Here is a 25,810-nt window from a genome sequence, read left to right on the forward strand (position 1 = left end):
AGCATGCTTGGGTTCCTAGTACAGTCTTCATACATATCCGAAAAGCTTGGGGATAAAACATTTTCAGCTTTCTCTCTGTGTTGGCCCTCAGGCAGCGATAATGTTTCCCAGAGCGTAGGGCAGAGAAGTCTTTAACTAACTATCCAATGACTCTACTCAGGTCATACAACATTGAGTCAGCCTAGTTAACCTTGACCGATTGAATTCTGTTCCTCAGAATGTCCAGTATCCAATGACACAGAGCAGTATTGATATTCATGCCTTGAAGCCTTAAGGAAAGTGTGATAGGGTAAATTGCATTTAATCAGACCCAATTACAGAGTACAGTGACAGAGGGGGCATTTGCAATTTCCAAGGGGACACAATTGTTTTTTCTATTATTACTCAGGGGGTCCAGGGACATTTAAGACACTTTTGAGGCAGTCTGCTACACCTTGACTTTTTTTACGTTTTTAATCTGACTAAAAACATCTAAAGCAAAAGTGGCACAAATGGTTATATTCTAGAATACCGTTACCTCAACAATAATGATATGAGAGTAAAGTGTAATGCAATGAAATTCAAAGGTCTTTAAGCCATTGATATATCTACCCAATACTTTTGAAGTTTGAACCTTAAAAACAAATGTGTTGGCTACATAAAAGTAAGAAGAAAATTACTAAATTACTAATTTACTAAATGAAGTGGCTCTTTCAAATGCAAATGAACTTAAATGGACTTAATGAATGGGTCTGCTGTAGGTGTGAGGACTGAAAATCCTTTGTACAAAGCTATATATTTTTTGCTTTCTTCTTGTCGCGGGGATTAACGTCATGTACATATACTTCCGTTTTCAGCATGAGGACAATTTATGTGTATTACCACACAGCGACACAAATATAAACAACAATGGAGGGAGGAGAGGGATGCATGTTTTCTAGCTGGAAATAGATTATGATTTTGTGTCAGCTAAACATGACAAGATTAAGGTACATTGTACACTCTGTGCTGGCGGTAAAGTGCTGTCTAGCTAGACATCCCGAGTATCCCACTTATTGATAGTCCTGACACCCGCAAATTAGACAAAATCTCCCGGAATCTATTGCAGTAGTAATACTTTATTTCCTGTAGTTGGTAGGCATAGGCTACAGTAGCGGCGGACTGATATCACCTAGGTGTCCAGACTGGAGTGTGCTTCTCTGTTTACTTTTCGGGCAGTACTACTAACCGGAGCAAAGTAAAATTTTGCCGCTGCCAAGAAACTAGTCCCTCAAAATGTAAAGTGATGGCCCCGGCAGTGGCGCAACTGGCTGGGGCACCTGCACCGTACGCTGGCGACCCGGGTTCGATTCCCGCCCCGTGGTCCTTTCCAGATCCCACCCCGACTCTCTCTCCCACTCACTTCCTGTCGTTCTCTCTACTGTCCTGTCCAAATAAAGGCATAAAAAGCCCAAAAAATAATCTTTAAAAAAAAAAAAATGTAAAGTGATTATTGAGATGCAAGGCTGGTTTTATCTCTACCATTATTTTATCAACACGGACATCTAAATCCATAGTCTACATCCATAGTCTGACACTACAATTTATGTGCCTCGGGTGTACTGTGGAGTGAGTTAGACTGTTTTTAGAGGCAGGCTAACACATACTGTTGACTTGTGATAGCCTAGCACCCGTGAACTGTGCAACTAGAAGGACTGGATGAAATGTGCTGGAAACGGTCTCCACCAATGAAAATTACACTGACTAATCTGGATCATATATGTCCTATGTCCAAAATGTCCAAGTAGTCAGTAAAGTAACTAAGTACATTTTTAAAGGAGTAATCAGTAATCACATTTCTAACCTTTACACTGAGCTGAAATGTCAATGTGCGCATTTACACTATACTGGCAAAAGTATTAAGTATTAAAGGGAAACTATGCAGGATTGGCAATTTCATCGCCGGTTTCACTTTTCGCTTTTCGTTTTCGCCCGTTTTATGCTTGAATATATCTCTGCAGAGGCTCCCCTACAGCTTTAGCATGTATATTTTACAAAACTCCTCAATCGGTCAGTCTGCCGTGCCTTCTCATGTGACTTCACATGACACTTCCTGGAGTAGGTGCGTGCCCGAGGGCTCCTGAAATTGCAAGCGTGGTTCTACCACTTGAACCAAACCATAGTTCGACCGGTAATGACTCATTTAATCATATATAACAATATGGAACGAATTGATTAACTGAAAAACGTTGCATAGTTTACCTTTAAGTGGCATCCCATTCTTAATGCATAGGGCTTACGTAATATGACATCAATCGACTTTTTGCAGCTATAACAGCTTCACCTCTTCTGAGAAGGCTTTCCACAAGGTTTAAGAGTGTGTTCATGGGATTTTTCGACCATTCTTCCTGAAGCGCATTTGTATGGTAACACACTGATGTTGAACGAGGAGACTGTCTCTCAGTTTCCGCTCTAATTCATTCCAAACGTGTTCTGTTGGGTTGAGGTCAGGCCAGTCAATTTTTATCCACACTGAACTCTGTCATCCATGTCTTTATGGACTTTGCTTTGTGCACTGGTGCACACTCTAAAATATTTGCCAGTTAAATAACAGTAAATAACTGGCAGTAGGGTTGCCATTATTTTCCTGTTTTTTAAACAGTGTACTACTGTGACAGTATTTTCATGTTTAATCATTAGCTACTATCGTCATTTTTGTTTCCTTTCATGAAGTTGGATTACGGTTAGTTGGAGGTACCACAAACTGTTCTGGACGAGTTGAAGTCCTCCACAATGGCACTTGGGGCACCGTATGTGACGACAGCTGGGACATGGACGATGCCACGGTGGTGTGTAGAGTTATGGGCTGCGGTCCTGCTGTCCAGGCGCTTTCCGGAGCCCAGTTTGGACAGGGAAGTGGGCAGATCTGGATGGATGATGTCCGTTGTGTGGGACAAGAGACTCTCCTGACACAGTGTCCTCATTCTGGGTTTGGGAATCATAATTGTGGACATACGAAGGATGCAGGAGTGGTGTGTGCAGGTGAGTCAACCTCTTAGCGACTATCACACAATGAGGGGAAGATTATGATCCGATCAATAATCAGAGTCAGGTGTAGACAGTGACACCAAGAACCAAAACACACACACAGAAATTAGGGCTGATGTAATGATGTACATATTGGAACCGAAATCGAGACACTCATATCCACAAATCTTTGTCATGGTGTGAGAAAGCAGAATTGTGACACACCCCTCCTAGTGTTTCCTGCAGGTCTTTCCAGCGTATGGCCACATAAGTAACACTCATCTATACTGCGGTAACTTGGTAAATAACAAGGACCACAAGAATGGTGTACCGAGTGGTCACCAAACGCATTATGGTAATTGAAACGTTCCTGCACATTTAGTTGATATGAAGATGATATGAAGATTATTCATGTTCCCTTAAATAAGAGAGTGTAGATCTTTAAACCAATCATTCCACTAACACACAGAAGTGCTGCAGCCCCTTACACACTATTACTAATGCATTAATACATCACCATTTTTAACATCTGACATTTTCTCTCTTCATCTAGAGATTTGCTCAAACTACACAGACCTGTCTGAGCCATGGCGGAACTACAATTTTTACAGTTTTCGGCCAAAGACGGACACTGACCTCACAGAGGGCTGGTACCGCTTCACTGGCATCGGTGGAGAGGTGCTGTCCTCTTACTGTCATGGCAACAGCAGAACACTCAGCCTTTGCAGTAAACCTGACTATTCTAGCTTTCTGGAAGGTCAAGTATATCCCCTCGATTTGTGCTCAAGCTGCACACGTTCAGGAGAAACTGTGGATGTGCTGTTCTGCCCAGGAGGATTCTATCTGCACAAACTCTTCCCCACAGACAAAACCTTCATAACTGGTAAGACAGCTGATGATGATCTCTGACTCACTGCACTGAGAGTATGTGTCATTAGTGAACTTTTGTAGGTCACAGTGTTTTCTTGATGTACATAATGAATTACCTGTGTTAGGCGTTGAATCGTGATGCCCGTTTCTCTCACGCTTTGCCCTATCCACGCCCTGCATGAAATGTATTACAACTGTATTACAACTTACCGCCACAAGGTGGCAGTACAGTCCACTGTAGCACTTTAGCGCTTTAGGACTCCTACTTTTTTTCACTAAAAGTAATGCACGAAGCATTTTAAGCCTAAAAGTATTTCCTAAGCCTAGGACGTATTGTGAAATATCCATCTTTTGCATCTCACTTCCATCTGCAACTGTGTTCCAGCTCATAAGACATGTAATATATCTTCCTGTGGAACTAATGCGTACTGCTACAGTGGGGATGGTTCTTGTCAGTGCCTCCCTGGATACTCGGTACCATCTGGCCATGTCCCGACTGGGGACTCATTTGGATGTAAGTTTGACTACAGGGTCATTCTGTATTATATTATTCCATGTCTATCTTTGGTTATGTAATGTGGGAAAATGAGAAAATGCGTATTGTAGTAGCACAAACAAGGGGAAAAGCTTCAGTTATAGTTTTGAATTGTGGTGTATGTGTACCTGTGTGCGGAGTACCTATATTTGGTAAAAGGTCAAAAATAGGTTAACTTTCTCCATCCAGGTAAAGGAACTTGCCCATCATATACCAATCTGACTGATCCGTGGCGTAATATTGGCTTCAAATCAACAACCTTCTTTGGATGGCCAAAGAGAGACACATACTTAAAAACAAATGGGTGGTATCGCTTCGTCGGTATTGGTGGAGATGTTCTGTATGACAACTGTACCAGCACTGTTATTGGTGGAGGCACATCACGTCCCATCGTATCATGTGGTGAAGACAGAACAAATTATTGGGGAAACCGTTACAATGATATAACAGTCTGTTACCAGTCCTCTGGCGGGTGCTCAAGAAATAGACGAATCAACAGACTCCTTTGTCCCGGAGGATTCTACTTGTATCAACATTACCCATATGACACATCATTCAGTTATGTCACTCGTGAGTATCCCTTTATAGGGCACTCATTGAAATCTTTGGAAATTCTACATTTTAACTTCAGAAAGTTAATGGGTGATGTTTCAGGACATAAATAATGTTTTTTTTTGTTTGTTTTTTTTTCATCTTGGCATAGCAAATCATGGTCAATGAAGTTACCATATATATGTCCTTGCCCGTCTGGGGGGGGGGGAAAACAGAGGGTGAATTTGAAAAAAAAATCTCCGATCAACACCATACTTGACACAGAGCATCCTCAGCTGATGCCTCACCAACCCATTTCAGTTTTTTCTTCTGAACTTTTACCGTTCGCCCGTAACAGCCAATTTTGCCCATTTTTGCCAATTTTGCGAAGCCGCCAGACAGAAAGTGAGCTTATATCTCAGCAACCCCTGCATGTATCAAAACCAAACTTGGTACATGGACTCGTGTACCATGTATCTTTTTAATATAATTAAATGGCATGAATGGCATATACAGGTGCCTAGTACTATGAATGCTATACTCCTATGTACCAGTGTATAAAAACCGAAATACAACTATAATCACTAAATTACCACTTATATTTGCTCATAATTGTGTTTTATCACTAACCAGTATTGAGTCATTAAAATAAATGCACACAGTACTAGGTTTCACACTAACAATAAGCACCTGTGTGCCATTTAATAATATTTTAAAAAGATACTTATATCAGGCATATGTGTAAAAATGGACACTTGTGCCACTTATGTGAATAGGGCGTATGATCAAATATAGTGCATTTAGTTTTTAGCCAAACAATAAGCTCATTTTAAAAAATGCTATGCAAATAACAACAATCTCAGTCTTTAACACAACTATTCAACCAAATAATGTGTGAGTTACATCAACTTACAATGTTTAGTTTTGATGCTATTATGATAGTTGTGGGATGAGCCAGGTTCAAAAACCTAAAATATGTGATTTCTGCCAGATGGTTGTGTTTGAGGTGCTGTAGTCCACTGCTGATTGGTCAGATGCTATGATGTCAATATTTGTAAGATAGCTTGATCTTCCCTTATTGGCTGAGAGAAAACCACATGACTCTACAACTTCAAATGGAGGCAGGGGGAGGGAATTTTCAGTGTGTGCGGAAGTGACTACATATGGTTATTTGCCCCATAAAGGGGTATTTGTGGGTTTTTTAGGTGCTCAACAAAATCATTAAACTCTGGTGTTCCAGTATTTTAAACATAGAGTATTTATGTCAGGAAATTCAGTTGGAGTGTACTATTTTCCAGCCTCCCTATGAGACTTATGTGAATTAGTTAGCCCTGTACCCCCACCCCGTATTCTGTTTCTATTTGTTGTTTTTTTAGGTGCCCAACAACTTAAACATTAATATCTTGTCAAGTGATGTTCCAGTGTTTTAAGCACAGAGGGCCAGATGTACAAACATTTTTGCGCCCACTTTAGGCGTATTTGTTTCACAACGTGCAGTATGTGCAAACAGGCCGCAATGAGACTGCCTGTTGCATGAGTTAAAAATATTAAATTGCACTTTTCTGTCTCATGCATATGCATTCATAGGATGGTCGGGGGAGAGTGGGAGTTTTTGTGTAAAAAGATTGGAGGAGAAACGCAAAAGCGCAAAAGCGCACATCTACTTTGTGCCAAATATTTCCGCCTTAATGTGGTTTGCTGTTAAATGCATCTATAAGATAACATTTCGGAATTGAAACAATCCTACATCAACACTATACCCTTCACCATACCAAGATATTGGCATGGTTTTATTTCAGTTAGCCTATTAGCTGGTTTCAATCTAATTGAGCTCAATGCAATTCAAACCAGCGTAGATAACTGAAATAAAACCATGCTAATCTCTTGGTATGGTGAAGGGTACAGTGTATAGTGTTGATGGAATTTTAATTCCAAAGGCCAAGGGGACTTTATCAGGGTGTATAGTGTCCTGTATCCATATAATAATTGTCCTTTAAAAATAGAAATCTACCTCCCTCTATGGGAATTTAACATACAGTAGGCATTTCAATACTTAAGACCCCTGTATTTTAAGAAAAACATTTATTTACAATACATTATTAATTCACAAAGAAAATGTATGTCCTTAAAGGTTGAATATTTCCTTACTTTTTTCATTTAAGGCATTAAGATAAATTTTCAAAAGATGATTTTATATTGTCAACTTTAGCATGTGATCCTACTCTGGTTTTCACCATACTAAGCTCAATCTTTTAAGATTGAACATCTGGGGAGGCTGCGTTTTGTTTCTAATGCACTTTGTGTCGCTTAAATTTCGTTATCGTCACGTCACCGGCCAATAGTGTGCCAGGACTAGAGTATGGCCGTTTCTGATTGGAGCCAAAGGTTCTGGCAGTAAACAGAGGAGAAAGATCTGCTGATTTCAAGCCTGAGCTGCCGGGCAAAATTCAAATTCCCCGGAAGTTTCGGCAGGGTTCACCCAGCCCAATGTGTTCCAATACTTTTAGAGGGCACTGTACATCTGGCCCTGAGCAACTACAGTATGTGTGTAAATTCAGTTAAGTGTATTATTTTCATAACCTGATGTCTTCCCTCTTCCCTCTTAGTACTGAGGTTTATTTTCAGTCAATGATGTAGTTAGTGTGATTTGCAAACCTTCTGATGTAATTTCCCCTGTGTGTAGCTACTTTGCAATCCTTCCGTGGCTTTTGCGAATAAGTTAGTTCTAGACCTCTCCCTATATTCACTTGCTATCTGAAAGCTTGTGTTCTACTGTAATAAATGGCACAGAGAGCCAAAGAAAAACCTCACACCTTTTAGATTTACATAATAGTACTGATGTGAATTGTGATAATGATTCATTCATTCTTTCACCCATTCCTTTATTGGTTTCTTAATTCTGAGCAGGACACCAGACGTGTGGACCGTCCTCCTGTGGTCCTAATGCCCTGTGTGTTGGTGACGGACGCTGTGAGTGCAAACCTGGATATGAGATACCTGATGGCCACCTACCCACAGGGGACACCCATCAGTGTGGAGGTCAGTAAGAGTGAAAGACAGAGGGAGAGAGAGAGAGAGAGAGAGAGAGAGAGAGAGAGAGAAAGAAAGAAAGAGGTAGAGAAAGTAACTAGCTAACTAAATAACTATCTAATGACTGCATTGCATCAGCCTCTTACAGGAACGCTCAAAACTAAGGGTAAGGGGAAAGGGATAAGACAGAAAAATGGGATTCAGCCTTAATGCTGACTGGTTGAATTCTATTACTCAGAAACCTGCAGGAAATAGAGGTACATATTTTGCTGTTTTTCAAGGATAGGACTTTTAATTATTAGGTACTAATCTCATTTTTGTTCTTTGTTATAAAGTTGGATTACGGTTAGTTGGAGGTACCACAAACTGTTCTGGACGAGTTGAGGTCCTCCACAATGGCACTTGGGGCACCGTATGTGATGACGGCTGGGACATTAACGATGCCACAGTGGTGTGTAGAGTGATGGGGTGCGGTCCTGCTGTCCAGGCTCTTTCCGGAGCCCAGTTTGGACAGGGAAGTGGCCAGATCTGGATGGATGATGTCCGTTGTGTCGGACAAGAGACTCTCCTGACACAGTGTTCTCATTCTGGGTTTGGGAATCATAAATGTGGACACACGAAAGATGCAGGAGTGGTGTGTTCAGGTAAGTCAATCCCTTAGCCACACAATGAGAACAAGGAGAAGATATTACCAGAACAATTAGCAGATTCAGATGGCGATAGAGACACAAAGAACCAAAACACACAAAAAAAAGAAATATGGTTGAGTTGGAGATAAGTCATTGGTTTCTGTTAAGCTAAGGTGACCAGACGTCCCCAATTTTAGGGGACATTCCACGTTTTTGGTTGCCTCTCAAAATACAGAAAAACAGCCTATGTCCCCGTTTTTTGAAGATACAACGTGTATGTATTTCAATCAGATCAATCAGTCAAAATGTCCCTGTTTTTTACACTGAGAGTCAGAGAGTATGTGAGAGTGAACTTTTGTAGATGTTACTGTTTTGCTGTACAGTCAGTGGTCAGTAGTTAGTTAGTACTCTTCTTCATGACCAGGTTAGTATTGTTTATCATCTTATTGGAGTCATAAACAGACCAACATATTAATTAAACACTTGATACAGTGGACCGAGGAAATGCTAACGTGGAACCAACATGCCGGGGAAAACGTTGCTATTTTGTCAGGTTTATGGGGTCAGATTAGGCTTGAAAATTCCCCTCCTCCAAAGTGGGGAATCACAGAAAAAGTTTCTGAACCACTGAAATGGTCTAATGATTACAGCACTTTATGAATTTAGACTATACATAACTTGCTTTAGGACAATCTTATGTAACTAAACACAACATAGGTATTTGAACCATTCATGCATATTCAGTTGAAGATGAAAGTGGAGGTAATATGTTTGATTCAACTTCCCATAAATAATAGGATGTAGATAAGTTAGCTTAGAAAGAATAGGCCTATATCTTTTTTTCAGCAGACATCGCAAACATAGCCTACACATTCGCAAAACGGAGAATATCATTCACTCATTATTTTAAATTATGCTACTTCTCACGCCTATGCCTGCTCAGCATAGCTCTCTCTATCTCCCTCCCTCCGAGGTAGCTAGCCTAGACCCTATAAGATGCTTCTCCCTAAAATGAATGAAAGTTGTTTTAGAAAGTAGCCCCGGTAGCCTGTAAAATGCGGCATGAAATCCTGGCTACTGTGTAATTGAAACCAGACTGTTAGGCTCTGTTCCAGGTGACCAGGTCCGATCATTTTCGGCGGCGCGAACATATAGGCTACCTATTAAATGAATAGAAGTGAATTTGGGGAGTGAATTAGAACTAGCCACATTCACTTTTAGAGCATTTTAGTTGAAAGTCAAGTTTGCTTAAGGTTTGTTCAAGAACTCTTCCAAAGTTTTTACCTCAAACAACACAAATCAACACAAATACATGAACAGATAACTCAAACGTGCTGTATGTCATAATGAAACAAACAACCACAGATTATCAACAACACGGTCTGACACGAATGACACATGGTTTAGTGCAAACTGAATTTATGACCAAACGATTTCATTCGTGCACGAAGCGCCATCTAGCGATCATTATGTGTAAGTAAAAGCCTCCCAGTCTAAGGACTCAGCGGTCATTTGACCGCCTCGCCGCGCTTTAAGTAGTTCACAACAGCACGGCGCTTCTAGTAGGTCGTCAAAGCGGTCAAATGACCGGGGCGCGGCGCTTCTAGGTATAAGTGGGTCAGAACGGCGCGGCGCTTCTAGTGTTAAATGAATCCCTTCCAGTCAATAGTACTTATGTATTAATACACCACCATTTTAAACATCTTAAGTTTGATAATTTTCTCTCTTTATCTAGAGATTTGCTCAAACTACACAAATCTCTCTGAGCCATGGCGCAACCACAACTTTTACCGTTTCCAGCCAAAGACGGACACTAACATCACAAAGGGCTTGTATCGCTTCACTGGCATCGGTGGAGATGTCCTGTCCTCTTACTGTAATGGTGATAGAAGAATCCTTCACCTTTGTAGTAAACCTGACTATTCTAGCATTCTGGAAGGTCAAGTATACACCCTCGATTTGTGCCACTATTCTGGGGGTTGCACACATTCAGGACATACTGTGGATGTGCTGTTCTGCCCTGGAGGATTCTATCTGTACAAACTCTTCCCCACAGACAAAACCTTTATGACCGGTAAGACCGACGATTATGATATCTGACTCTCTGCACTGAGAGTGCGTGTCAAAAGTGAACTTTTTTTGTGTGACAATGTTTTCCTGATGCACAAAATAAAATATCCAGGAGTGTCCATGACATGTATTACTGAAGGTATGGTGATGCAACAGAAAGGTCCAATTCCATTGCTCAGCAGGGTATGGAAAAACAATATAGAAAAGGAAACAGACAAATGTTCTGGGCAAATGTTTAAAGCATCCTGCAAATATTTTCCTGACCATGTGTTAAATCAATTCCTGTCTTTCCTTCAAAAATACATGTCCATTCCTTCCATTTCTTTTTCATAATGTATTGTGCAATATCCATCTCTTGCATATCACTTCCCTCTGCAACTGTGTTCCAGCTCACAAGACATGTGGGATATCATCCTGTGGAACTAGTGCCTACTGCTACAGTGGTGATGATCGTGGTCATTGTCAGTGCATCCCTGGATACTCAATACCATCTGGCCATGTCCCAACTGGGGACTCATTTGGATGTAAGTTTTACTACAGGGTCATTCTGTATTATATTACTCCATGTTAATCTTCTTGATACAAGAGTGTTATGTGATGTGGGGAAATGCTAGCCTGACTCTCGCCAGACTCTTGTAGTTCCGCCATGCTCCACCAGAGGCGTTTCGCTGAGCTCCACAAAAGGGTCTGGACGCGAGGGCAATCCAAACAAACCCCTGCCAGTGATCAAAAAATGAGCAACCAATCAGGAGCGCCGAAGCGAGTGTTTGATTCAAATAACAATGGCGGCACGCAGCGAGGAGTCTTGTGCTGACATTGATTCTGCTATTTTAACCGTTTTGTCGAATCTATCGAGTATTCATTCTTTAAAAGATTAACAGAGAATAGTTTTGAAGACATTTATTGGTGGCAAGGATGTTTTTACTCTTCTTCCGACCGGGTTTGGCAAGAGCTTGAAGAAGCCTAGCACGTCATTCAAGATAACAGGCAAGTGGTTTATCAAATCACATGCGAGGATGTTTTACAAGGACCCGCCTTCATAAATACATCTCCTATCGAGAAGTCCCAGATCCTTGTGTGAAGCAGACAGCGAACTACAGGATCTGGCGAAAGTCAGGTTAGGGAAATGCATGTGGCAGCAGCAAAAAGAAGAGAAAAAAGCTTCACAAGTAACATATTCAGTTATAGTTAAGTAGTGGTGTCTGTGTGTGTAAAGTATCTTTATTTGGTACAAGGTCAATTATATGTTAATTTTGTCCATCCAGGTGAAGGAACTTGTCCATCATATACCAATCTGTCTGATCCGTGGCGTAACATTGGCTTCAAATCAACAACCTTTCCTGGATGGCCAAAGACAGACAGATACTTAAGATCCAGATGGAATCGCTTCGTTGGTATTGGTGGGGATGTTCTGTATGACAACTGTACCAGCGCTGTTATTGGTGGAGGCACATCACATCCCATTGTATCATGTGGTGAAGACAGTACATATTATTGGGGGCTCCAATATAATGATATAACAGTGTGTTACCAGTCCTCAGGAGGGTGCTCAAATAAGAGACAAATCAACAGATTCCTTTGTCCTGGAGGATTCTACTTGTATGATTTAGATTACCGGTACTCATATTCATTCAGTTATGTCACTCGTGAGTATTTGTCATTTTTTTTCAAAGGTGTTCAACAACGTTAACTGTTATCAAGTGATATCCCAGTGTTTTAAGCTTACTGTACTGTATGTACACACCGCCGTCAACTTGAGCTTCCCAGAAGGTCTGGACACCCTGCCAAGGATGCCAGGTGGAAGCTTTGGACACTTCAGCCGCTCTGACATGACAGCATACTATATTCTTTGCAGGTCGTTTGTCGCTGAACCGTGTCATAGCTCATTACCATAAAGTTGAGCCAACTTCAACTTTCTGCTTGACGCTCAAATCGCTCAAGTCCCTCAAGACGCCCAAAATGCAACGCGTAAGGATTTGCCGCTGCTTGCAACTGAGCGAAGCTGGCTTCCTTTTGGAAGCTCAAGTCGGCGGCGGTGTGAACATAGAGTTAGATTATGTCTGTAAATGTAGGTGAAGTGTACTATTTTCTCTCCTATGTTAATGGTAAAGTGTATTTTCAGTCAACGATGTTGTCAGTGTGACCTGTGTTTAGCATCTTTGTAACACTCCCAGTTAGCCCTAGAACTCCCCCTGCATTCACTATCAGTAAAGCATTTGAAACCTGACACTTTTTATATTCCAGATGTTTCATTTATCGGTTTCTTTTTTCTGAGTAGGACAGCAGATATGTGGAGCGTCCTCCTGTGGTCCTAATGCCCTGTGTGTTGGTGACGGACGCTGTGAGTGCAAACCTGGATATGAGATACCTGATGGCCACCTACCCACTGGAGACTCCTATCAGTGTGAAGGTGAGAGAGAGAGAGAGAGAGAGAGAAAGGAAGGGGGACTAACTGACTAACTAACTAACTAACTAACTAACTACCCAGCAACTGCAAAGACGTCAAATAAAATGTTAAATTTATATTAAATTTGGAGTCCGATTCTGCATGATGGATGATGAATTTGAAAGTTGGCATGTCCAGCATATTGATGTTAGATGTTGTCATCCTCTATAACAGTCAGCAGGAAGAAATACAAACTTAACAATATGAGAAGAAATACAATCTTTTTAAACATTATTACCATGCTGAAAAATACAGCCTGACCAGCTTAAGGTGGTTTGCTGGTTGACCAGCTCGTTAACCAGCTTGTTTGATCCTATGATGGTTGACAAGCTAGACCAGCAAAACTCAGCAGAATAAAGGACCAGCTAAAACCAGCTACCAGCACAAACTGGTTTCTTGATGCTTTTTTTCAGTAGGGCTGTTTGTTACAACTTGTTTGTAACAACTTACGTGTTTCAAAACTGTATTTTTACTGAACTTGTTGATTTTGTGAAGTGTTTCAAAACGAGCCCTGTAATGTGTTCCATAAACTAAACTGTTACTGAAAAGTGTCTTTCTATGTGTGTCTGTGTTTCTGATCGCAGTTTCACAGATTAAAGCGTGTGGCACATCATCTCAGGTTTGCCCTGATTCGTCCAGATGTATCGACACTGAAGATGGATTTTCCTGTGAATGTCAAAACGGTACCATACCCAGTATCACTGCAGGGACATTGGTTTGCAAAGGTAACATTGCAGTGTTTCATTAGATACACGTTGTTGTTACTCAACTGTTCACTCAACAAATTGCCCACATTTCTGATCAAAGCATTACAATTGTAAGGATTTGTAAAAATGCAATTGCTGTTGATAACATTCATAGACACACTTAGACTGGATTTACTAATTTATTGATCTGTATATGAACTGGTAGAATCTCATCTTTCATTTTCATTTCATTATTTTTCTTGGATCTCAACTGTCCTCATGGCCATCTGAATGTTTCCATTTTATGTTCAGACCTTCACAGCAATGAGGTATGTATTTTCTCTCATAACATGACACACAGAAACATATTGGTCAGATTCACTGGCTTCAGATTCAAAACTACACTGCTAGAAGATTAGTTATTACCTCCGCCATGTTTTCATCGGGGACCGGCGTCCGTCTGTTTGTCTGTTTGTTAGCTAGATAACTCAAAAAGTAATGGATGGATTTCGATAAAATTTTATGTATTTGGCTTAGTGGTGTAATGGCATGGTATGGCCATGTGGTGGCGATTTGAATAGTTTAGGTTCAAATGTATTGACAACCTAGGAAGAACATTGCAAATGAGGTTTGCGCTCCCTGAGTATGTTTCTAGTTTAAATTGTGCCCAAAATGAGAGACATAATATTAGAATGATCTATTTTAATCATTAAAGGCTAGTGTAATTTGAAAGTCATCTACGGTCTGTGGACCCCCAGATATCAATGAAAGTTAGCATGCAAAGCAGTATTATATGCACATCATGTGTCGATATACAATGCAAGTATATCGATATGTCTGCTCCTCATTTTTTTTTTTTTCATTTCATTTCATTCATTTTATACTCATTGAAGATGTCGGTGTCGAGAATCAGAAGATTGGCTTAATTCTAAACTCACCTTGTCTCGCCTTGTCCTGCATTAGGGTTCAACCCTCACTTCTAGTAAACCGTGACAATAGAAAAGTGTTGCTGTGAAATTATTCAGGCTGTTCGCTGATGATGGGATATATCTACTCGATTTTGACCTGACAAATTGTGTTCTTTTTAAATTATATATGAAGCAAGATGCAGTTATTATTAATAAAGGTTTAAAGCAACACTAAAGCACGTTTCCTCTGTTGCACGCACACTATTTGTTTATTGTGCACCAAATAACGATGTCCACTGATAAGGTAGAGCATGTTGCATGATTTTATGAACGTGTGATCTACTGCGACATCGAAGCAAGTCAAATTTGTAGTTTCTTAGGTCTCATTTCAAGTACAGGTACGCTTCCCGATCTGGTAAAGTTACATAGTGCGGTTTTAGCCGACAGAGGGCCGCGAAGTGAATGCAGAAAGTGCCGTTCACCCTGTTACGAGTTGATGAACCGCTGAAATAATTTTGGAAACATTATGTTACGGTACGAAAAACTCTTTAGTGTTGCTTTAAAAATTAACAACGATAATAATAAACAACCTTCATGTTTTTGATATGTTCTCCCTATAGAGCACGTCGCCCAAGGCTCAATTTAACAATCTGAACAGTACCATCATGAATTTGACAGATGATGTTGTTTTAGAGCCATATGTGAGTATTCGTTACTGCATCACATATTTGAGGCTTTACAAGACACAATACTGAACCAAACAGTTTTCTTGGACTATTTATTGGTTGACATGCTTAGTATATATTTACAAAAACTTTGCCAACCTGTAGCCTATACCTAAACATCTGCCTGGGTGGTGCTTGCTGTCATGTGCCTGCAGGTAGTGTCGTCCTTACTGGGGAGTTTAGAAGATGCCCTCACTAAGGTGATACAGAATACCAGTGAAGAGAAGCTGGTGGTCTTGGGTGATGCCATGCTGCAGTCCACTGAAAAGCTGGTGGGGGCCCTGGTGGAGCCGACAACCTCAAACGCCAGCAAAACACTGACCAAAAAAACCATGGGTGTGCAGTCTTCTCTCTCTCTCTCTCTCTCTCTCTCTCTCTCTCTCTCTCTCTCTCTCTCTCTCTCTCTCTCTCTCTCTCTCTCTCTCTTTCTCTCTCTCTCTTTCTCTCTCTCTCACACTTCCTCGTTATTTCTATTCTAATACAGTTCTCGTTCTTTCTCTTTATGTTTAATCTTTCCTAATTACACTATTGCTACATCTAACTGCTCTATATTTTGTCATTACCTAAAAACTACCGGCAAACTTGCTGTGATAACAAACATACATGCTCTTTTTTTTATCTTTCAGAAGTACAAATTTTCACCATCGGAAAGGACTATAGAAGCAATATGAGTGCTATTGTTGAAAATAAAAATAACTCTTTGGATATTGACCTCGTTGGTATTGCAAGGAACAATAATGGTATGCTACCGGATTTTCACCTCAAACCATATTTAATATTATGTAGTTTACTTAAGAACATAAATAGATATAAATAACATCAGAGAGTGAATAAATAAACACTTTGACATGATATCAAAAGAATGTTTGCGCCGTGTTGCTCAGATAACCGTGAAGCTTGAAACGGTAACCAGTCCTATATGGAGTGTGTGAGTTTGGTGTCATCTCCTGGTTGAAATGGGCTTTCCTTCTGCCTAGGCATATTACATTTCTCTGGCAATGCGGGAACAGCTACAGTATGTCAAGTTGAGGACTCTAATATGGGCTAGGCCTCTCTGGAAAAGGAAACTTGTGTAAATTATCTGTCTGTTAATGACTGTGAAGATCCCTTTATAGTGACCAAAGGATTCAGTCATCATAATAATTTTTTGATAAAAGAAATGATATGGTTACATAATTATGAACTAATTGTAGAAAGAAATCGCTGATTTTTAATAGAATATATATATATATTGCCCATTATCAGCAACCATTCATTCCATGTTACAAAAGCACATTCTGTTTACTCTTCTGATATCATTTTAATTAGGAGGCTTACTGAGAAAACATTACAGAACATTTTTGCAATTATGTAAGCACATAATGTAATCTAAAAAACACTGCTGTTCTGATTAAAAAAAAAAAAAAAAAAAACAATGCAACTGATTACAGCTAGTATTCTGTCTATAATGGACTGGAAATTTCTAAATTAGACCAGACTTTTGACCAGAGGTGTACATTAGCCTACCATGTATAAAGCATAGCCAGCAATAGCATTCGATACCTCATTCATGACACTGGTGGCAACACCTATAGACTATGTGCACGAAAGGCTTTTCTTTTATGCTAAGTATTTCCGGTGGAGCGTTAACTGTGTTGTAATGACATCTGTTATATCTTGTTTGCCCAATAATAAACTATAAAAAGAACTCAGAGAGCGGAGCGCAGTCCTCCACCTGTATTGTTCTTCCTAGGTTGTCATATTTGAACCTAAACTATTCAGAGCGCCACCATGTGGCCATACCATGCCATTACACCACTAAGGGAAAAACATAAACAGCTCCGAAATCCCGACGGTGATACAGATCACTCCCAAAATGTAATCGTTAGTTCCTTGGATCATTTCTGACCTTCCCTGAAAATGTTATCGAAATCCATCCATTACTTTTTGACAAACAAACAAACCCCGATGAAAACATAAACTCCTTGGCGGAGGTAGAATTTGTACACACACATAAGTCCTTTATCTTAACATGCTGATTCCCTGGTCCAACACCCCGTGTAGACACTAATTAGTGTGGCTGAAATAGCATTAAATGTGGCATGTGGCATAATTTCTAGTTAATAAATGTTCTGAAATGTAGGCTACAGCAATTTAAATGTGTTTTACCTGCTAGTTAGCAGCTTAGCCACATAACACGGATTCCCTGGCAGGTGCAATAGAAAGAAACAGAATTCCAGATATTTGACATCTTATCAAAGACTGCGGTATGCTAAGAGTGATTTTTTTGCCTCAAAAATAAAGCCAAGACACGTCCATGAATTTAGGGATTTAACCCCATGCAGTGAAGTGACACGCAGGTCTCTTTTAACTCTTTAGTCACATATTTGATCTTGAATAATATAATGACATTTCATATAATATATCTTGGTAACATTGTAAAATTATTCAAATAGATTAAGAAAGCCACCGCTATGGTGACTACTATGGTTAGATTGATTTGTTTCGCTCTTGTTTGGAAATTGCTGCCTTGACAACACTTCATCATGGCTTCGGTACTTTATAGCGGCAGGTCCAATTACACCAGGCTCCACCGGAAGCAAACCTCATTGACGTTAGTTGCAACACCTAATTGGTGTGCTGAAAAACTGGCAGAATTCTCCTTTTGATACCTCATTTGCACTGCATTTCATGTACAGATGTGACAGATGTGGTCTTTCCATATGTTTTGTCATTTTGTAGTATACATTATTGTAAATACATACTGTACATTGCAAAAGTTCTGTTCATATTCAATCGGCTGTGTTTCTCTGTTAGGATCAGCCGCTGTGGCCTTCACAAACTTCAAGAAATTGGGATCAGTTCTAACAACAGACCTCTTCTACACTGTCAATGATACAAAGAAGACCATGATGTCTGCAGTTCTGAGTGCCTCCCTTCCAAAAACCCATAACAAAGACTTTCCCAGTCCAGCCAACATCACAATTAAACACATCCAGGTCAGTCTCAGTCAGCGTCATCTTCACGTTATTAGTAAATTGCACCTTGACTTTTTTAAACTGCACACTCATTTTAGTAAATTGTGAACATTTAGTCAATTTTGCATTTTTGTTAGTGGTGTGCTAGTTCTTTTATATCATGCTCAGACCCCGACGACCCCAACAACTATCGTCCAATCTCCAACCTCCCCTTCATTAGTAAAATCCTGGAAAGAGCAGTCGCTGCCCAGCTTCAACATCACATGTCCCACCATGAGCTCTTTGAACCTCTTCAATCTGGCTTCAGAACCCATCATAGCACTGAGACCGCCCCCATTAAAATCATGAATGACCTCCTGCTTGCTGCCGACAATGGCCTCATCACCATTCTCATCCTCCTTGACCTTTCTGCAACTTTTGATACAGTTTCCCACACCATCCTCCTCCGTCGCCTCTCTGTACTCATCGGCCTCGGTGGCACAGCACTGTCCTGGTTCCGGTCCTACCTCACAGGCCGGAAACAATTCATCACACTAAATGGCTCCAACTCTGTTCCAGCACCCGTCAACCATGGCGTGCCCCAGGGCTCTGTGCTTGGTCCTCTGTTGTTCACCATTTAAATGCTACCCCTGGGTCATATTATCCGTTAACATGGACTTAACTTCCACTGCTACGCTGATGACACTCAGCTTTATATCAGCACCAACCCCTCCTCCCATCTCCCACCAACATAACTTGTGAACTGCCTGCAGGAACTCAAATCATGGATGACCACAAACCTACTCAAACTCAACAGTAACAAGACAGAGCTCATGGTGGTGGCCCCTGCTCCACTGCTCAGGAAAATTGGAGACCTGGCCCTGGTCGTGGATGGCTGCTCCATTTCCCCATCTTCTGAGGTGCGCAACCTGGGTGTTATCCTGGACTCCACTCTCTCCTTCTGGTCTCACATTAACAACGTCTGCCTTCTACCACCTCAGAAGCATCCACGACTCCGGCCCTCACTCACACCTTCAGTAACCAAGACACTCATCCATGCCTTCGTAACCTCCCGCCTGGACTACTGCAATGGTGTTCTGTCTTGACTACCCACCAGGCCCTTAGTAGACTCCAGTATGTTCAGAACTCAGCTGCCAGGTTTTTAACCCACACAAAGCCCTGGCAGCATATCACTCCCGTTCTCTAACAGCTTCATTGGTTGCCAGTCAAGTCACGCATTGCCTACAAGATCCTCCTGCTCACCTACAAATCTCTCCATGGACTCTCACCACAATACCTCACTGATCTCCTCCACCCCTACACTCAGTCACGCTCCCTGCGGTCCTCTGTCAAGGACCTGCTGGCCATTCCCCGCACCAGGTTGCGGACTTTTGGGGACAGGGCTTTTTCTGTCATTGCTCTCACACTCTGGAATACCCTACCACTCCATGTTTGCTCTGCCCCGTCCCTGCCCATGTTCAAAAAGCACCTCAAAACATTTATTTTCACAAAGTCCTTTGACCTCCTCCCCCCCATTTGTTAAACGACCTTGGGTACTATGAAAGGCACTATATAAATCCAAGTTGTTATTATTATCATTATATCATGTGTTCATTTGACTAAATCCTGGGTTCATCACATTTTCTCGATATACAACAAAGAGTTAAAAGATACTTGATGTTGGGTACGACACTTCTGTTGACCCCACCTTCCCGTGCAACTGAAACTCTCCTGAACACGCATCTCGTTGAACGGTTGGACCGGTTTGTTATGCTTCATGGTTCAGGATGGACCAGGCTGTTTTTGTTGCCATTTTTGGAGCTTGTCTCAATGAGACCTCCTGGCCTCTGTAGTTTTGGGAATCATTAGGAACAACAGACTTCCTGTGATGGGAAAACCATAGCAACAGTGAAATCTGCTGGCTGTTTGTGTTAATCATAGTCCAGTCGTAGTCCAAATCCAGCAAGTATTAAATTGTGTGCTTACTGGCGTGATTGGTGCTTGTGTGTTAACTGTATACACATCAACATTAGTGTAATCTTTTTGAGGCAGTCTCAAACACACAGAGCTCGGTCTTACTGGCTTCTGTTGAGCTCTATTCATGTTACTGTGATAACAAACATTTTCTTCCCCGTTTGGATATATTATTGCTTTATCTGACCTGATTTGGTCGTTTGTTTCTTCTTCGTTTCGGGGGGTGAGTAGAGTCTGGACCCCCAGGGTGTGGTCTCCTGTGTGTACTGGAATGGCAGCGCCTGGGTGGTAGACGGCTGTGATGTCACCCAGACAAACGCCACCCACACCGTCTGCAGCTGTGTGCACTTCTCCACCTTCTGTCTGATCATGCAGGTGGAGCGACCTCCAGAGATAATGAATAAGGTATTCAGATTAGAGTTCATGGAATCACAGATTAGAGTACTTGGAATCACAGGTAGGTTAACACAAAGGTTGCGTACTGAAGACTTTATTAATGTGAACCTGTGTCTCAACTCGAATGATTACAAATGGATCAGGTGTTGATGATTGTTCATGAATGTCAAATTAACGGTGTCAAATCCAGATTAAACATAGAACGACTAATTGAAACCATTGTGTTTCAGATAGTCAACTACAAAAACACTTTGACAGAACAATCAGACCTTTTAGCAACAGTAGGCCAGCCTATTTTAATTTACCGGTAGAATCAACTAGCCTACACAGACATTAACCTATGGAGTGAACCTTTTTAAAATAATAATGCAGGCTATAATTTTTGAACGCCTATGGCAAAATTGTTTTGAGGTTATGCTATTTATTCCTTTACTTCTCTTGTTCAAGAGTGAAGACAATCAAACTGTCAATTAATTTTGAACTATGATCATTTTTGTTTAAATGCATGCTTTCATTATGCTTCCATTGATATAGCTTAGACTGGCCCAGGCTACTATTTATTTTTTTAATATTCAGTTTATGTCAACCTACTGTTTTGGTCTGCTTTTCTGCTTCATACACGAGCAGAGATGAAGCTAAGCTAACCTCACTTGAATAAAGGAGGACAAGATGCAGCGAACTTGAATTAATGGATGGCTACAACCTTGTGGAAATCAATGCTAGTTCAAGCTGTTTCCATCAAGCCTTCATTCACAACGTTTATAGATAACTCCCAGGGTGTTTTGGCTCTGCACAGACTTGTGATTTTACTGCATTTTGCGGTTATTAATTGTCTATGGTACAACTTATTGCAATTCAAAAGATTTTTCCCAGTTCATTTTATTAAAAATCTTTTATTAAACTTTTTTTTTTATTCCTATACAGTACACAGGGAGATTACACAATGCAACTGTGTAATGTTTTACAACACATCACCTTATCTCTTAGACAACCCAGATGATGGAGTTGCTGAATAGGATCGCCGTCTCTATTGGCTTGGGGTTCTTGACCCTGGCTATGATGATCTTTGCCCTCTGTCGATGGAAACCCCAAGTGAACAACACGACTCGTCTGAACCTTTGCATCAGCCTGCTTCATGCCCAGCTCCTCTTCCTGCTCGTCCAGGAGTTCATCCATCTCATACGTCCTCACAAGGTGATGAAAACTACATTTCATGATTTTGAATAACATTTCAACATACTGTATATCAAAATTGACCAGTTTCCTTCCAGCTCATTGGATGGCAATCATATCCTGACCTGATAATATGCACATACCAAAATCATATGCAGCACAGACACACACAAAAAAATATTTAATTGTATTATATAACAATTATATCCATCAAGTAATTAATGTCAGTGTTGTTACTCTGTCTAAATGGCTAACCACCTTCATTTTAAATTTGAAGTTCCATTCTGGGTTGTGCTACCACCATGGAGCACTGCAGCAGTGATCTAAAGATGGACATTTGAAACCAAAGTAGACCATAGCATTTTGATTAACAGGATACAGTATTGATTTAGGTCTCCTGGCCCAGTGCTGGTTTGGTTCAGTATATACTGTATCTGTCTGGCTGGCAGATCTCTCCTCAGCTAACAGTACTATCACATGCGGAGTACCTCAAGGTGCCATTCTGGGACAAGTGCTATTTAGCTTCTATATTTTGCCATTGGAAGACACCAACAGAGAACACAGGATTATTATGAATAGCTATGGCAATTACACACAACTTTACGCATGTGCTATATGCAAAACCATCTGCTGAATCTGCAACGTAATATTTACGTATTGTCTGTTCTGTATGCAGATTGTGTGTACGGTGCTCTCAGGAGTTCTTCACTACTTGTTCCTGAGCTGTTTTGTGTGGATGCTCCTGGAGACCGCCTGGCTTTTCCACGCTGTCCTCAGGCTCAAAGACGTCAGATCCCCACGAGGATTGGAACCTCACTGGGGATTCCAGTGCCTGATTGGTTATGGGGGTCCCTTGGTTGTTGTTGCTGTTTCAGCTGGAATTATGCCTGATGGCTATGGGAGTGACAAGTGAGTGCAAATATAACCCTTTTTTTGTCACATTCAAGAAGCTGCAACTTCTAATTTCATCAGTCTCAAAGTATTTTACTTGGTTTTCTAGATATAATAACAAGTAGTTACTGCTAAAAGACTTGCAGTTACAAAAATGAGTGATGGGTGATAGTTAAGGATAATCACAATACCATCAGATTTTTGAAGTATGATACTCAGCTTTCCAGACATAGTTACAGCTCAAAATAGGCCGTGGTCATAACACACTCTATACCAACCCCAAAGTGCCTCATGATTATGGGACTGACAGTATGAGAGTGGGTATAAAATGGTAATTGCACCTTTTGAGGTAACAAGTTACAGTAGTAACATTTTTGTAAAGATGGAGATAGAATGAACAATGGAGTTTTATTAATAACCTAATTAGGTATTAGCTAAAAGACTTTCCTTTTTTTAAAAAAAAAAGCCCACACTATATGTTTCTGTGCATTTGTTCTAAGGTGGAGTTAAAGGTGCAGTGAGTGATCATACACAATTTCCATCATATTCTTTTTGTCACATTTAACATCAAAAAGGAAGGGATGAGCTAGCTCCCTGGTGGGTTTTGTTTGGTCTTTGATTAAAATAATGCACACAGTTTTTTTTTTTTTGGGGGGGGGGGGGGGGGGAATAACATGTTAAATAACATGACTTTTTAATGTTTTCAAAAATGGATATTTTAAGGAGTTGTTATCTTTTTTTGTTATTCTTTACTACCACATGTCCAAGAATGTTGGGAGTCTTGGGACACATTGTGAAAAATAAATGAAATCAGAATAGCATTGCAAGACAAAAATGGTTTCCATTCTATGTATCCTTTAAGGTTAAACATATTCTGTGGAATTGGGATTTTTCGGTCATAAAGCCCTTTTATAGTCTAGCTACAATACCTTTATTAAATGAGAAGTAGACTCCTAAAATTTATTTATAGTACTAAAGTTTTTTTAGAATTGTATAAGCAAGGTATCTATCAGCAACCAATTTTTTTTAAGTAGTATTTTAACCCTTGTAATGTTGTGTTAAATTTAAGGCAGATGCTATTTGCACCCAGGGTGCAAATTCTGAACATTACTATTTACACCCGGGGTGTCTATAATGGCAGATGCTATTTGCACCCAGTATTTGTAAATAGCGATCACTGTTACATTGTTATTCATGCATAGGGCAAATAGCCATTGTTGCTATTTACACCCAGGTGTCCATAGTCAATAATACTATTTACACCCAGGTGTCCATAGTCAATAATACTATTTACACCCAGGTGTCCATAGTAAAAAATGTTAGGTCCATTTCTTTTGTTGTTACGTCACAGGGTGTAAATAGCTCAGCTATGTGGCCAAGGCTATTTGCACCAGGGGTGCAAATAGACACTCTGATACTATTTACACCCGGGTGCAAATAATCAACATTACTGTTTACACCCGGGTGTGTCTAATCAACAATGCTATTTACACCCGATGTCTGACATCGTACACTGTTATAGGCCTGTAGGCTATTTACCAGCTCTAAGCTACAGTTTTTAGCTGTTTCGCCATGTCTGGGTAACTTACAATATATGGAAGTGATTATACAAATACTGATGAGTGGTCATGTGGTAGCTTGATCAAAGGCAAGCTAGTTCAAAGAGTTATTTTCTGAGTTGTCTTCCAGGCAGCACAGCCACTGTTGACTTAAACTTCTACTCAACTGTACAAAACTGAAATAAAACTAGTTTATCTTTGACAGGTTCAAAAAGCACAAACTCTTATTTGCCACGAGGTAACGTCATCTAAGAAAAGAGAGAGTCATTCGTACCATGAAAAAAAAGTCATCACCTGAGCAGAGACTCGAACCTTGAGTCCCTGAGCTGAAGTCCGATCACGTTCCCACTACACTACAGCCCATGGAGAAAATGCAGGAGATATTGCATATAAATTGTGATTGCTAGGTAACGGTAAAGAAACCAAAAGATCGCATTTTTTGATTTCGCTTACAAACGGACGGTTTTACCCGTTCACTGAGCAAACTTCGTGGAAATTTAGCACCACTTTCCCATCTAAAATATTGTTTTAATAATCCTAAATTGTTAGATTTAGGACTTAGATAGGACATCTCCTGCCAAGATGGTCCATTTCTTTTGTTGTTACGTCACAGGGTGCTCAGCTATGCTATGGGGCCTAGGCTATTTGCACCCGGGGTGCAAATAGACACTCCGTAAATTTAATGATGGTAAAATGTGGTAAGGTTCATGTACTGTAGGGTTTTGGATCATATTGTATGTCACTATAAGTCACATTCTACCTTTATAGCTGCTGGTTGAATTACGAAAGAGGATTCATCTGGAGTTTTCTTGGTCCTGTGTGCTGCATCCTTGGAGTGAGTTTGGAAGTTGAAACAAACATTGAATCCAATGTGCTCCTTTAATGTGTGACAGAGATTCAAATCTAAGGAATGAATTGTGCATGTCTGTGTCACTTGTTACCCAAACTAGACAAACGCTGTCCTCTTCTTCGTCATCGTCATCCTCCTACGCACTACCCTGTCTCAGATACGGCAGAGCCCCACAAACAAAAAACGAATCAGGTAATGCAGCTCACCAGGTGTTGGCAAGGGTATGGCAAGCAGATGTGGGAATGGCCAAACTGGGACACAACATCAGATATCACTGTGTGAAACATATTTTGTTCATTTGTTTTCAGATTTTTCACATTAGCATTAGTCTACTGGCAAAGATAATGTTGCAAAATAATCTTGCACACTCTGTGAGAGAACAGCAACATCAAACAAGTGTCCGTTCTTCTCTGTAGGATGTTGGTGTTTAAAACGCTGGTCCAGTCTTTTATCATTGGGTTGCCTTGGATACTGGCATTCTTTGCTGGAAGCAGCCCTGCACTGGATGTTCTCTTCCACGTACTCAACAGCCAACAGGGAACCTTCATCTTCCTCCTACACTGTGTTCTCAATGAGGAGGTAACACATTGGGAACTAATTTGAATAATGTGCAAAG

The 25,810-nt window shown here is 40.6% G+C and overlaps 2 protein-coding genes across 2 annotated transcripts; both read left to right on the forward strand.

Annotated features, from left to right (window-relative positions):
• The first annotated feature begins 2,789 nt into the window (after positions 1-2,789).
• Positions 2,790-10,680, forward strand: LOC134077014 (deleted in malignant brain tumors 1 protein-like). Its single transcript, XM_062532364.1, has 6 exons — positions 2,790-3,000; positions 3,539-3,712; positions 3,818-3,868; positions 7,829-7,960; positions 8,287-8,595; positions 10,316-10,680. The coding sequence occupies exons 1-6, from the start codon at positions 2,790-2,792 to the stop codon at positions 10,678-10,680; spliced, it is 1,242 nt and encodes a 413-aa protein (XP_062388348.1).
• A 1,973-nt stretch (positions 10,681-12,653) lies between these two features.
• LOC134077019 (adhesion G protein-coupled receptor E1-like) lies at positions 12,654-25,390 on the forward strand. The gene is made up of 12 exons (XM_062532377.1): positions 12,654-13,060; positions 13,681-13,821; positions 14,095-14,111; positions 15,311-15,391; positions 15,571-15,751; positions 16,042-16,155; positions 18,212-18,393; positions 20,557-20,730; positions 21,709-21,915; positions 22,571-22,803; positions 25,113-25,179; positions 25,295-25,390. Exons 4-12 carry the CDS (start codon positions 15,356-15,358, stop codon positions 25,388-25,390), a joined length of 1,290 nt encoding a protein of 429 aa, XP_062388361.1. The 5' UTR covers positions 12,654-13,060; positions 13,681-13,821; positions 14,095-14,111; positions 15,311-15,355.
• Positions 25,391-25,810: the final 420 nt, after the last annotated feature.

Source organism: Sardina pilchardus, chromosome 1 (assembly GCF_963854185.1).
Source record: "Sardina pilchardus chromosome 1, fSarPil1.1, whole genome shotgun sequence".
NCBI lineage: Eukaryota > Metazoa > Chordata > Actinopteri > Clupeiformes > Clupeidae > Sardina > Sardina pilchardus.